The sequence below is a fragment of the Mastigoproctus giganteus genome, chromosome 2 (genome assembly GCF_048544385.1).
Source record: "Mastigoproctus giganteus isolate SK-2022 chromosome 2, ASM4854438v1, whole genome shotgun sequence".
Taxonomy (NCBI): domain Eukaryota; kingdom Metazoa; phylum Arthropoda; class Arachnida; order Uropygi; family Thelyphonidae; genus Mastigoproctus; species Mastigoproctus giganteus.
The window spans coordinates 239,581,622-239,596,093 of record NC_143576.1 but is presented as its reverse complement, the minus strand read 5'-3'; the positions used below and the strand labels follow the sequence as shown (position 1 = coordinate 239,596,093).

Here is a 14,472-nt window from a genome sequence, read left to right as displayed (position 1 = left end):
TAGTGGTTTTTGAGTATTAATCTTAACAGTTTTTTTCTGTATTTTTAGGAATATACCTTCTGTTATTAATTATGGCAGTGCACTTTGAACATTTATAAAGAATATTTAAGAATGATGTTTGTTCATGTTATGTTCTTCTACTCCTTATTCATGGGTCAAAGGCAGGTTAAAAAGCTTCCAACTTCAGAAAATATTTTTTAAGCAGAATAATCGCTGGAGAATGAGTCCTCTGTTACAAGCCTAAGTCTGTCCCATTTAAAATTGTTTAATAAGCAGGCCCCTTCACCCCCCCTTTTTTTTTTACAATAAAATTGTATTATACCAACTCTGATATTCAAACATCACCTACATTAATATATTGGTTATTCTTTTAAAAAATCATTTTTGTGAAGGAAGATTGAATATATGAATTTTCATAATGTAATTATTTAAATTTTATAGTGTTGTTTCCATTAAAAAATTTATTTATTTTTGGCCTAGTAATAGAGAGATCCACTAAAAATGAAATGTCAGATTTATAATCGTAGTGCTTTTCTTTAAATATGTTTCCATATTAGAGTATTTAAAAACAGTTGGTGCTGCTACATATAGCCGATTTTACATTTTAGATTTTTTTTTTCTCTATTCAATAATATCACAACTAAAAATGATATTACTAATTCATTTCGAAAAAAATGAATTTAAAAATATTTTTAAGTAACCTAAGTGCAGTTTAATGAATGTCTTAGAAGTATTAGTGCCATATAATGAAAGGAAGCCATGGGCTCTTGCTGCAGTAGCCAAAAATAAATACATAAATAAAAATTAAAGAAAATTACTTGTGTGTTCCTATCTTCACAGATGACTATTCAGCTGACTTTCAAAATACCCAGAGGTGTCAGTTTCAGCTATCCATGAAGTTAACTTATTTATTCCAGAAGTAACAACTTGCTTTCTAAAAGAAAATCTCCTACAATGTGGTCTTGAACCTCTTTCTCCATAATTTGAGTTTATCTTCTCTAGTTCTGGGGTCATTTATAACAGTGAAAAGTTCACCTTCATTCATTTTACTGTCTCTCTGAGAGCCTTAGAGATCTCCATCAGGTCCTCTGTAAGGTGCATAGTTGCCAATCTTTGTAGCCCTCCACCACACACACACACACACACATAGGTGCCTCCGTAGCCAGGTGGGAAGGAGCAGCAGTGCGTAACACACGCTTCTTGATTAGACTGAGGTTCGAGCCCATCAACACCAAATACGGAGGATGCGGAAAGGTCAGGGAATGATCACCGCATATCCCCGGAGCAATATGGCCCTAGTTGCTAATGCTCCTAAAAGCCAAATAACAACAACAACCACCACACATACATTCAGTCTTTCTTCACTCAGACATGCTTTTGCAGATTTTGGCAAGCTGGTTGTCTGTCTTTCAATCCTTTCAAGAAGTTGTCTTTTTTTTTTTATTTGGGTGGGGTGCAAATTATTTAACATAGTCATGTATTCAGTGGTAAAGTAAATGTGATATGAATTAATGAAATTTTTGATATGGCATACATGTAGCAGGAACCCAGCCATTTGACAATGTGTCTTCAACAATATCCACTGCATGCACACTACTTGGACTCCCTCCAATCACTATCTGGCAGAGTAGAGGATGAGAGGGATTTGTTATCCTTGGTGAGAATAATAATACTGTACATTAGCATCTGGATGCAAATTAGAGAGTAACCAATAGGTTTGGTTTTGCAGACTATCTAGCAGCTGGCTTGTAAACACCATTTTAGAGCTGTATCCTTACATTTTAAGGAAGATTGGATCTTGCTGTGCATCATAACCTTAAAAGGCATCAATCATACAGCATGATGGAAGAGATCAGTGGTTGCCAGAGCTTTGCTATGGAGACTTGAGATGGGTTTCACCACTTCAAGCTTTCAGTAAACAATGGGTGGTATTGCACCAGTTGATGAGCTTCATCTATTGCCTAGTATTGCCTTATGAACTAGAGCAGCAGCTTTCTTCTGTGGTGTGGACATCATACCTTGATCCCTGCTTATGCTGGTTCACAAATGGGTGGTCACATCCAGTGTACTAGTATTTCAGGACTTGCACACAGGAGGTATACCCAGGGTTACTAACTGTTCCACCATCATGACAGTGCAAGTAAATGATTTGGTTGTTGCAGAATCAGACGTTACTGAAATTTAACTCAATTTAACTCAGTCCACTTAACTCAAAAGTGTTACTAAATATCAGCATGTTAGAACTCACTACCCAGACTCCTGGGTAGTGAGTTCTAACATATCAATCCTGAAGGAATGTCTGATAAGCCTCAAGGACCACATTATTTTCCCCTCTTTCTTTTAAAAAGCAAAAAAAAAAAAAAATAAAATAATAATAATTAAAAAAATTACTTCTTGTAAAAAAAATCTCAATCTCCCAACAAGCTCTAACAGAATCTGGTTTGAAAATTTATGCACTAGGGTTAAAAGGTTATGTTTGGGAGGACAGAAGTAATGCAGCATTTCAGGCATATATTCTCCAGTGACTGGAACCCATCCTAATGAATTCTTTAGGGATTTACAAATAAATATGTGCATTTTAAATATATAACAAATTTTTGTAATTCTCTATAGTTCAATCTGCATTTTATGCACTTTTTTTAAAACATTAATTTTTGCCATAATCATTTTTTTTTCCAGAATTTTTCTACTGTTGTTTAAAGCAGATTTTTTTATTTTATTTTTGCAGGATCGGCTTTGCAAAATCAGGGAGAAGCACTGGTTCAGAGGGAAAATACTGAATCTATAGTGTTAGATGTAACTAAAAGAGCAGAGACATTAGATAAACTAATATCGGAAGCAACTCTGGTTGTAAGGTAATGTTTGCTAATTAATTTTAATTGGAGTGAAATAATGAAATATCACTATTTTTGTAATTACTTATATTTATGAAAGTACAACATGTAGCATGAACACTGTATTGCATGTTTATACATCTTCCTTTATATATTTATTATAAATTAGATATTTTACATTTTTATTATAAATAATGTTAAGTAATATTTTATTTCATCCCCTCTTTTTACATCTTTCAGTGGTATGTAATCTCAGCTGTAATACATAAACTTTACTTTTATTAATGCATTAAATTTTCCATGCACTCATCTTGTCACATTCAAGTAATGTTATCTTTATTTCTAGCTGAAGTCCTACCTGTCTCAGTGGTACTGCACATATTTGTTGCTGTTATTCCTATCAACATATATTCCTGTCTTCCTGATTTGTTCTTATTCTGCTTTTACCCACTGGACAAAAGTTATCCAATTTTCCTATACAAATGACAAAAAGAAAACTGATTTAGATAAGGAAAATCAAGAAAGACTACCATTTAAGAAAAGTACTGTTTAATTAAATGCAATTCTAAGGCCCATTCATGCAAATATATTTTCCAGTATGTAACTTGCAAAAATTATCCACAGAAGCAGTCCCTTTTGTCAATAAGTGCAGGCTATGCTGAGAAAAAGTCTATCCCATGATAGAATTTTTCAGGCCATAAACTCCAGCTAAAATGAGCACCAACTCATGGCTTTTTCTTAACATTACTTCATAATTATGAATTCATGTTACAAAATACAGTCACTCCTCGACTCATGACAGTTCTGTTCAAAAGGCCACGTCATAAGTTGATTCGGTTAGAAGCTTATGTACTCCTGTTTTTTGTGTTATTTATGGTCCAGTACTACAAATAAAACAAAGTACAAATTATAAAATGAAATACTACAGTAAAAGTAATATGCATTTACCTTTAATACAAAGTAGTACATATTTTATAAAATAAAAATATAAAATGGAACATGGTACAAGTAATGTGCATTTACCTTTAATGTGGTCAGCTGAATGCACATGGGGCATTTATTAAACTATTTATCTTTATATTTTATTAGTTTAGTTTTATTTTTTACAAATCTCTAAAATCCGTTTATTTACAGCACATAATTTCCGAACATCTGTTGTCTAGGGGTTTCAGTGTTGTCATTATATTATTTGATCAGATATTTCATGTTATATACATTAAATAAGTTGTCAGAAGTCTCTTTAATAAGAATTAATAAACTTAGAATTTTAATTGGAGTTCTCATTGTGTTGCTAGGATTCAGAGCAGAAGAATGTTTCTCCCTTTTTTTTTTTTTTTTTTTTTTTGTGTCATGATTTATGTACACGGATAGATGGGTTTTCAAATGCAGTTACATAGAATTAACTGTTAGAAAATGCATCTTAACTCAAAATTGATGGGAACTTTCATGGGATATCTGTACGGACATTCCCTTTAATGTCATTGCATATGTAACTGAGGTAGTCGTACAGCAACATCACAGCTGTGTGAAATTTTAAAAAAATTTTCTGAAAAGTCCAGATTTTTGTAAGTCACTTATGTCATAATTCAGGGAGAGACTGTATGTTGATTCTGCTCTTCATGATCTGTCCCTGCACATAGATCCAATGGAATAGATATCAGTGTTGCATTGAGCCTGAGTGCCTGATTTTGTTCTCTCTCCTAGCCATAACCGCTTCTTCTCTGGCATTCAGTCTCATCCAAAAAAACCCAGATGGGGAATTTCTTTCTAGCAGTTCTACCTACCCGCTCTCCAATCATGCTATCATAATTATTTGTGTCATGCTAGCTGCTGGATCATGATCTAACCATAATTTGAAATAAAATTTCAAAATATTACTATATTTTATTACAATGATGTATACTCAGTAAAATGCTATTTATGTTAAAGCAATGATTACTTTTAAAAAATATTCAACTCTATAATTTTAAATATAGAAAAGTGATGATAATCAGATTATCATCATGAACTATCGATTCTTAGTACATTTGGATTACTGCTCTAAATTTTGCTGTAATTAGCTTGGCAGGTGCTAAATTTCTTTAATTTCTAGAAAAACATTTTGGTTTTATTGAATTATGCTTGAAGTATCCCAATAGCCAAGTGGTTGGCAGCACAACTGCAGTAGCACACTCTTTGAGTAGCGTTAGCATTAATTGAGGCATATGATGCAAGAAAGCAAGCTTATACAGCATCAGCCAAGGGGGGGGAAAAAAAAAAAAAAACCTTCCCATTTTGCCCATTCAGTCACTCCAAATGTTTGTCTAGTTCAGCTATTAACTTCCACAACAGATGGAAGTCTGTTCCAACAATCAACTATCCGCTGGCTAAAGGCAAACTTCCACACATCTATTCTACAACTGTCTTTCCTCGATTTGAATATATGCCCCCTCAGTTTCTTAGTCGGAGCAAGCAGGTGTATCCCATCAGCATTGAGACTGCTCAAACCATTCAAGGCCTTACACACCTCAGACAGATTTCCCCGCAGATGCCTAGTCTCCAGATGCTGCAACTTGCAGTATCTAAGCCTTTCTTCATAAGTGCACCCCTTTGTTCCTCTCGCCAATCTTGTTGCTCTTCTTTGTACTCCTTTTAGCAATTCTACATCTTTCCTAAAATGAGTCCTCCAGACCTGTACACAGTACTCAATATATGGGCTGGCCAATGCCTTATACAAAGGGATAATCACCTCCTTGTCTCTGCCAGCAAAATTCCTATATATCATTGACAAAACTCCATGACCTGCTCTGGCAGCCCGTCTGCACTGATCAGAGAACTTCATATCTGACTGCACAGTTACCCCCAGGTCTTTTTCATTTTCCACCTCCCTGAGTGTAGTACCAAACAGTTGGTACTACTTGGGTTACTGTTACCCAAGCCCATGCTGCACAAGCTCATACACTTGCTTTCTTGCATCACATGCCACTGCTACTATTACTACTACTACTACTACTACCCATATGCAGTACTTTGCATTTGTCAATGTTAAACTTCAGTTGCCACTTCTCAGCCTATCTGCCTAACTTTTTTAGATCCTGTTGCAGTAGGATACTGTCTTTGGTGTCATTAACAACTCTGCCAGACTGGGACATTAAGCATGATATATCTTCATCGATATCATTGATAAATACACAAAACAATAATGGGCCCAGCACCGAACACTGGAGGACTCCACTAATAACATTAGTCCATGTAGAGCAGTGTCCATTTATTACCACTCTCTGCCATCTTCAACTCAGCCATCCCTTTATCCATTGCAGCAACTTGCCCTTAATGCCATGGGCGCCTCCATAGCCAGTTGGGAAGGAGCAGCAGTGCGTAGCACACGCTTCTTGATTAGACCGTGGTTTGAGCCCGTCACCACCAAATACGGAGAATGAGGAGAGGTCAGGGATTGACCACCGCATATTCCCGGAGCAGTATGGCCTTAGTTGCTAATTCTCCTAAAAACCAAATAACAACAAACCTTAATGCCATACCACTCCAATTTGTACAGCAGCCTTCCATGTGCAACAGTATCAAAAGCTTTCCTGAAATCCAAGTATATGATATCAAAATTATTTTTTGCATCCAGTTCCTTTGTGACCACATAGTAGTATCGAATCAGATTGGTCAGACAAGACCTCCCCTTAACAAACCCATGCTGTGTCTGAACTATTACTGCAGTCTTGTCTAGGTTATCCTGTATCACCTCTTTAACCAGTGACTCCATTATTTTTCTCCAGAACAGAAGTTAAACTAACAGGTCTATAATTATTTGTGTCACCCTTTGGAACCCCCTTTGTGAATTGGAGATACATTTGCACATCTTCAGTCCACGGGGACCTCCCCTGAATCTAAAGATGCTCTCATAATTATGGCTAAGGGTTTGCTAACTTCCTTGCTGCCTCCTTCAATATAAGTGGATAGATTCCATCAACCCCAAATGCCTTTTTATGTTTAACTTCAACAATAAAAGAGAGGGTGCTGACTCTCTTTAAAAATTACAGCTGTGAATTACAGTCTCTGAAAAAGCGATAAGTGTTTGCCTTTTTATTTACCTAATTGTTATTTTATATTGTACTTTATACGAAGTTTTATAGTTCTAGTTACGCTGATTATTTTTAATTTAGATAAAGAGTTTTTGTAGATTACTACTTAATATACGTAAAACCAAGGGTGTCAAGACTAATACTCAAGATTTCTAAGAGGTACAACCTAAAGATTATAATGATTTATGCACCAACATCGAGCCATGATGATGAAGAGGTTGAAGAAATGTACACTGAAATTGAGAGTCTTCTAGATGAGCAGAAAACCCACTACACTATTATTATGGGGGACTTCAATGCTAAGGTTGTAAAAAGGCAAAACAGTGCAGAAAGAGGAACTATAGGAAATTTTGGAATTGGTGAAAGAAATAAGAGGTGAAAGACTTGTGGAATTTGCAGAATCTCAAGGAATGTCAGTAATGAACACTTTTTTCAAGAAAAGGGTGAACAGAAAGTGGACATGGAAGAGTCCAAATGGATTAACAACTAATGAAATCGACTTCATCCTCACTAACAGAAGATATATTGTGACTGATGTTACCGTCCTGAATAAGGTAAATGTTGGAAGTGATCACAGAATGGTAAGATGTACACTTGATATAGATGTAGGAAAGGAAAGGAAAAAACTGACTCGAGTAAATAATACAAAGGTCTTTGAGATAACAGAAGAGGAGAAAAAGCAGTATGTACTGGAACTTAAGAACAAGTATGAGCTTCTGCAGACTGCTGAGGACCAAGATATCGACGAGGAATATTACAACTTTTTGAAAGTGATAAAGCCCAAGAAACCTATAGGGAAACAGAAATCCAAAGAAGAAAAAATTAGTCAAGAAACACTTGTCATGATGAACCAAAGACGACAAATGAAGAGCAAGAAAAACACTGACAGGGAGAAAATTGAGTATACTGAGTTATGCAAAGCCATTAGAAAGAGACTCAGAGAGGACATAAGAAGATTTAACACAAGAAAAGTAGAACAAGCATTAAGGGAAAACAAAGGATTTAAATCAGCAGCCATGAGAAGTAATACAGAAAGACAAATGATACTGAAACTGAAGAATAGCGATGGTGTACTTATTAGCATTAGCATTAGTAGAGGCATTTGATGCAAGAAAGCAAGCTTATGCAGCATCAGCCAAAAAAAAAAAAAAAAAAAAAAACCCACTTCCACTTCACCCCTCTGTTCGTTCAAAATACCTGTCCAGCTGAGCCTTAAACTTATTTAGGCTATCAACCTCCACCACAAGGGATGGCAGTCTGTTCCACCAACCAACCACCCGCTGGCTAAAGGCAAATTTCCACACGTCTATCCTACATCTGTCTTTCCTCAATTTGAATTTATGCCCTCTCAGGTGATTTTTCTGAGCTAGAGGAAGAATCCCATCAGCATTGAGCATGCTTAAACCATTCAAGGCTTTATACACCTCTATCAGATCACCTCGCTGGTGCCTAGTCTCCAGACACTAATTTGCAAAACTTAAGCCTTTCCTCGTAAGAGCACCCCTTTGTTCCATTCACTAATCTTGTTGCCCTTCTCTGTACTCGTTCCAGCAGCTCTACATCCTTCTTGAAATGAGGCCTCCAGACCTGTATACAGTACTCTAGGTGTGGCCTGACCATTGCCTTATACAATGGAATAATCACCTCCTTATCCCTGCTGGAAAAATTCCTGTATATCATTGACAATACTCCATGAGCTACTCATGCAGCCCGTCTGCACTGCTCAGAGAACTTCATATCTGCCTGCACAATCACCCCCAAGTCCCTTTCATTCTCTACCACTGTCAGTGTAGTACCACAGAGTTGATACGTTGCCCTGGGGTTGCTGTTTCCCATGTGTAGTACTTTACATTTGTCAATGTTAAACTTCATTTGCCACCTCTCAGCCCATCTGCTCAACCTTTCCAGATCCTGTTGCAGCAGTGTAGTGTCAGTAGTGTCCTTGACAACCCTGCCAACCTTTGTATCATCTGCAAACTTGGACATTAAGCTTGATATACCATCATCAATATCATATATAAATACAGAAAACAATAATGGACCCAACACTGAGCCCTGAGGGACTCCACTAATAACATTAGTCCACGATGAGCAGTGTCCATTGATTACCACTCTCTGTCTTCTCCCACTCAACCACCCCTTTATCCATAGCAGCAATTTGCCTCCAATGTCACACTGCTCCAATTTGTGTAGCAGTCTTCCATGTGCAACAGTATCAAAAGCCTTTCTAAGATCCAAGTATATAATATCAAAGTTATTCCCTGCATCCAGTTCTTTTGTGACTGCATCATAGTATCCAGTCAAGTTGGTCAGGCAAGACTTCCCCTTAACAAAACCATGCTGTGTCTGAGCTATAACTGAAGTCTTGTCTAAATGATCCTGCAGTGCTTCTTTAACCAGTGCCTCCATTAATTTTCGTGGAACAGAAGTTAAGCTCACAGGTCTATAGTTACTTGTGTCAGCCTTTGATCCTCCTTTGTGAATTGGGGTCACATTTGCACATTTCCAGTCTATGGGTACCTCCCCTGAGTCCAAGGAAGCTCTCATAATTATGGCTAAGGGTTTGCTTACTTCCTTTGCTGCCTCCTTTAATATAACTGGATAGATCCCATCCACCCCGGTTGCCTTTCTTGTGTTTATCTTCAACAGTTTCTCCTCCACTTTACTCCCAGTTATTTCAAGATTCTGTAGCTTACTGCTAGAGTTGAATACACCTCTGGCATTCCCCTTGCTGAATAACTCCTCATGTGTGAATGTCGATGCAAAATATTCATTTAGTTTGTTAGCTACCTGAGCAGGATCATCAACAGTTGACCCATCAATATCAAGTGGACCAATCTGATTCATCCCCTTCCTTCTAGAGTTTACATAAGTAAAGAACTCTTTGCTGTTTTTCTTTGCATCCCTTGCCAAGGATTTCTCGTAATCTGCCTTCGCCTTCCTAACCTCTTTTGTAACTTGGTTGCATATCAACTTGTATCTATCATAGGCTTCTGTGTCATGTGTTAATTTGTAAGTATCCCATGCATTTTTCTTCTCTGCCATATGCCTCATTAGTTCATCTGACATCCATTTTGGCCTAAACCTTGAGCAATATTTCTTAGTTGGTATGTAAAGCCTAGTAGCTTCCAAGATATGTTCTTTGAATGCTCCCCATTTTGAATTTGCCGTTGGTAACATCATCAGTTGGTCCCACTGTATAGAATTTAAATACTGTCTCAGTCCATCGTAGTCGCCTTTACGGAAGCAATAACCCTTCCCTTTACCCCTAATGGTAGTTACCTCTTTCAGTAAATCCCACTTCAGCACACTGTGATCACTGCCACCTAGTGGTTCATTTATCTGCAGATTCTTAATGCATGAAGAATCACTGCTGATAATCAAATCAAGAGTATTACTCCCTCTAGTTGCCTCCTGAACATGCTGATGTAGAAAACAATCATCCAATAAATCCACAAAAGTCCTGCTAGTGTGTGAGTAACCAGCCCCCAAATTCCAGTCAATATCTGGGAAATTAAAATCTCCCATTATAAGACTCTCTGATTTACTGGCCCACTCTATTTCCCTGTACAGTTCCTTATTATACTCATCAGAGTCATTAGGCCTATAGCACACTCCTACTCTCAATTTTGATCTCCCAATGCTTATGTCACACCAAACTGACTCAACACTGCACTGTCCAGCGATGTCGACTGGCTTCACTTCCTTGGTTTTTATGTGTTTCTTAACTAATAGCATAACCCCTCCCCCCTTCCTATCCTGTCTATCCTTTCTGTAGACGTTGTACTCCCCAAATTGCAGTTCTGCATCCCTTATATCTGTGTGACACCACGTCTCTGATATCCCAAACAGCAGAGAAGGCATAATTCAAATAGCAGAAGACTACTATAGAGAATTATACAAGGAGCGAGGGAATGATACCAGCAGTGGGGAAGATGGATTGCAAAGTAGCAACACATACGACATACCCGATATTCTTCCTGATGAGGTAGAACATGCATTGAAGAAAATGAAGAATCGGAAAGCCCCGGGGGAAGATGAAGTTACTGTAGAGTTGTTAAAATTGGGAGGAAGAGACATAACACAAAAACTGGCAAGGCTCTTCACAAAGTGCATTAGAAAAGGTGTGATGCCTAAGCAGTGGAATAATGCAATCATAGTTTTGCTGCATAAGAAAGGAGATAAATCAGAAATTGGAAATTATAGACCAATTAGCTTGTTATCCCATATCTACAAGTTGTTCACAAGGGTCATTACTAACAGATTAGAAAGAATACTTGATGAGAATCAACCGAAAGAGCAAGCTGGCTTTAGGACAGGATTCTCAACTATGGATCACCTTCACGTAATATCACAGCTAATGGAGAAAGCAAATGAATATAAAGCACCATTATGCCTGGCATTTGTGGATTATGAAAAGGCATTTGACTCCATACAGCATGAGGCAATGTTTCGGGCACTGGAAAGACAAGGCATAGATACTCCATATATTATGATTTTGAAGAAAATATATGAGAGTGCTACATCCTTTATTAGACTAGACAAAGACAGTAGCAAATTTAAAATCGAGAAAGGAGTTCGACAAGGAGACAAAATATCTCCGAAGCTGTTTACTGCTGCCCTTGAGGAAGCTTTCAGAAGATTAGACTGGTCGCAGAAAGGAGTCAATGTGAACGGAGAGTACCTAAACCATTTACGATTTGCAGATGACATTGTGGTCATAAGCCACGATCCCAAAGAATTAGAGGAAAATCTTAATCAGTTATGCACAGTTAGTAAGGATTTTGGACTAAAGATGAATATGGCTAAAACAAAAGTAATGATGAACAAGTATGCCACGGAAAGGGAAATAATGATTGAAGGAGCACTAATTGAAAAGGTGGAGTCATATACTTATCTGGGACAAGTTATTAGCTGTAATAATGATAAATGGCTGGAAGTCAAGAGAAGAATAAATTTTGGATGGATAGCATTCAGGAAATATAGTCACATACTGAAGAGCAATATCCCAGTTTGTCTGAAACGTAAAATAATGAATCAATGTATACTCCCCACCATGACTTATGGAAGTGAAACTTGGGGCACTCACCAAAAGAATGGAAGAGAAGCTAAGAACTACACAGCAAAGAATGGAACGAATTATATTGGGAATCAGACTGTTAGATAAGAAGAGAAACACGTGGATTAGGCAGCAAACTCAAGTAAAGGACATTCTTATCAAAACTAAAGAACTAAAATGGTCTTGGGCAGGACACATAGCTCGAAGACATGATGACAGATGGACTAAGAAAATAACAGAATGGTACCCAAGAGGAGCTAGAAGAAAACCTGGAAGACAAAGGCGGAGATGGATAGATGAAATTCATGAGTTTTTGAGTAGTAAATGGATGGCCAGTGCTCAAAACAGAAGGAACTGGAAAGTTGCTGGAGAGGCCTTCATCCTGCAGTGGATTGAAAATGGCTGATGATGATGATGATACGTAAAACCATTATTTTGTTAGAATCTTGCAGCCATTGTTTTTGTATAGAGTAGTAGGGAATTCAAATTTTTAATTGTGGTAACTAGGCAGCTCTAACGTATAATTATATAGCGTAATACACATCACTGCATTTAGGATTCTATTAGATAGCGTAGTATTGACAATTAATTAAATTTATTGATCTTATTAATTTAAAATATCATGCCCCAGACTACAGCAGCAAAGCAACGGGCACAAAGCGGCAGGAGTGCTGTGACTCAGGGGAGAACTGAGTGGGGCCAATTCTCCAATGCATCACATCCTAAAAAAATGTGCAACTTGTGAAATGTTTGCCGAACTCTCTGGAACAGAACATGATCTAGCCAAGGAGGATGTCTTTGTGTGTGCCAGGTGCAGAGAGTGTCTAGAAATTAGGCATCAACTCAGCATTCTACTGGGCATCTATGAGAGCTTGGGGTGTAGGGTAGATGCCCTCGTCAAGCTCTCAGCTGGCCAACTCAATGCCAGAGCTCACTCCTTGGAATCGGGCAACACAGTGGCAATCTCCAAGGCAGAATCCACTGGTCCTGAAGGAACTAGTTATTGTTGGTGACTCTATTGTCAGGGAGATGGGGAATATATTGTGTAAAAAGGATAGATGGAACAGGACCAGGGTATGTCTGCCAGGGGCAAAAGTTGATGACGTTGTAAAACATATATCATCTTTTAAGGGCACAAAGGGTGATATTGTTGTACACGTTGGCACCACTGACATTAAGAGTAGGAGATCTCCAGATTTACTTAACAAGTACAGGTCAATGTTGCGAGTTAGGGTTAAATTTGAAAGTGTCTGCAATTCTGCGCAGACACAATAGGAGAGAATACGTGATGAGAGCTTTGTCAATCAATTCGGCCCTGGAGGGGATGTGCAAGGCTCAAGGGGTTGAATTTTTTTTTTCATCATGGTCTGTACTTGTTAACAGGAGAGACTGCTTCTACAGGGATGGGATACACTTAAATAGAAAGGGTGCAAGAATATTTGCTGATGCTATCGAAGCAGTGTTAGGTGGGTCAGAAAACTGCTAGCATGGGGGGATTCACAGACTAAAAGGTTAAAAGTAGCCACAGGCAGAGGTGAAGGTGATTCTTGCACAACTTCTATTAGAATAAGTAGCGACCTGGAGCGAGGGGTGCTGGGGGTTTCAGGGACTGATGGCAGTCATCGTGAAACAGGTGGGTATATGGGATGTGTTAGGGTAACTAATAATAAGGATAGGTACATGTATACTTGAAGGTATACCAATGCTAGAAGTATAGTAAATAAATTTGATGAATTTGAAGTGTTGGTCAAGACATCAAAGGCAGATATTGTTTGGATAGCAGAGACGTGGTGTCACACAGATATAAGGAATGCAGAACTGGAATTTGGGGAGTACAATATGTACAGAAAGGATAGGAAGGGAGGGTTAAATTTGGAGGGTGGTATGCTGTTAATTAAGAAAAACAAAATCAAAAGAAGTCCATCCAGTTGATATAGATGAACAGTGCACAGTTGAGTCAGTTCGGTGTGACATAAGCACTGTGAAAGCAAAAATAAGAGTAGGAGTGTGTTATAGGCCTAATGACTACAATGATTACAATGAACAATTGTACAGAGAAATAGAGTGGGCTAGTAAATCAAAATGTCTTATAATGGGGGATTTTAACTTCCCAGATATTGACTGGAACTTGTGGGTTGGTCACTCACACACTAGTAAGACTTTTGTGGATTTATTGGATGATTGTTTTCTGCAGCAGCATGTTCAAGAAGCAAGCAGAGAGGGTAATACCCTTAATCTAGTTATCAGCAGGATCATTCGTGTATTAAGAATTTGCAGATAAAGGAACCACTAAGTGGCAGTGATCACCGTGTACTGATGTGGGATTTACTTAAAGATATAATTACCATCAGGGGTAAAGGAAAGGGTTTTTGCTTCCGTAAAGGTGAGTACAGTGGTCTCAGACAGTTTTTAAATTCTGTACAGTGGTATCAACTGACGATGTTATCAACAGTAAATTCTAAGTGGGAAGTATTCAAGGAATTAATCGTGAATGCTACTAATTTGAAGA

At 37.8% G+C, this 14,472-nt stretch overlaps 1 protein-coding gene across 1 annotated transcript in view; it reads left to right on the top strand.

Moving 5' to 3' along the window:
• LKRSDH (lysine ketoglutarate reductase/saccharopine dehydrogenase) overlaps window positions 1-14,472 on the top strand; it is a 204,629-nt gene that overhangs the window by 140,040 nt on the left and 50,117 nt on the right. Inside the window, exon 14 of the mRNA XM_090369066.1 lies at window positions 2,729-2,855. Coding sequence (XP_090225192.1) covers window positions 2,729-2,855 — 127 coding nt within the window. The remainder of the gene's footprint in view (window positions 1-2,728; window positions 2,856-14,472) is intronic.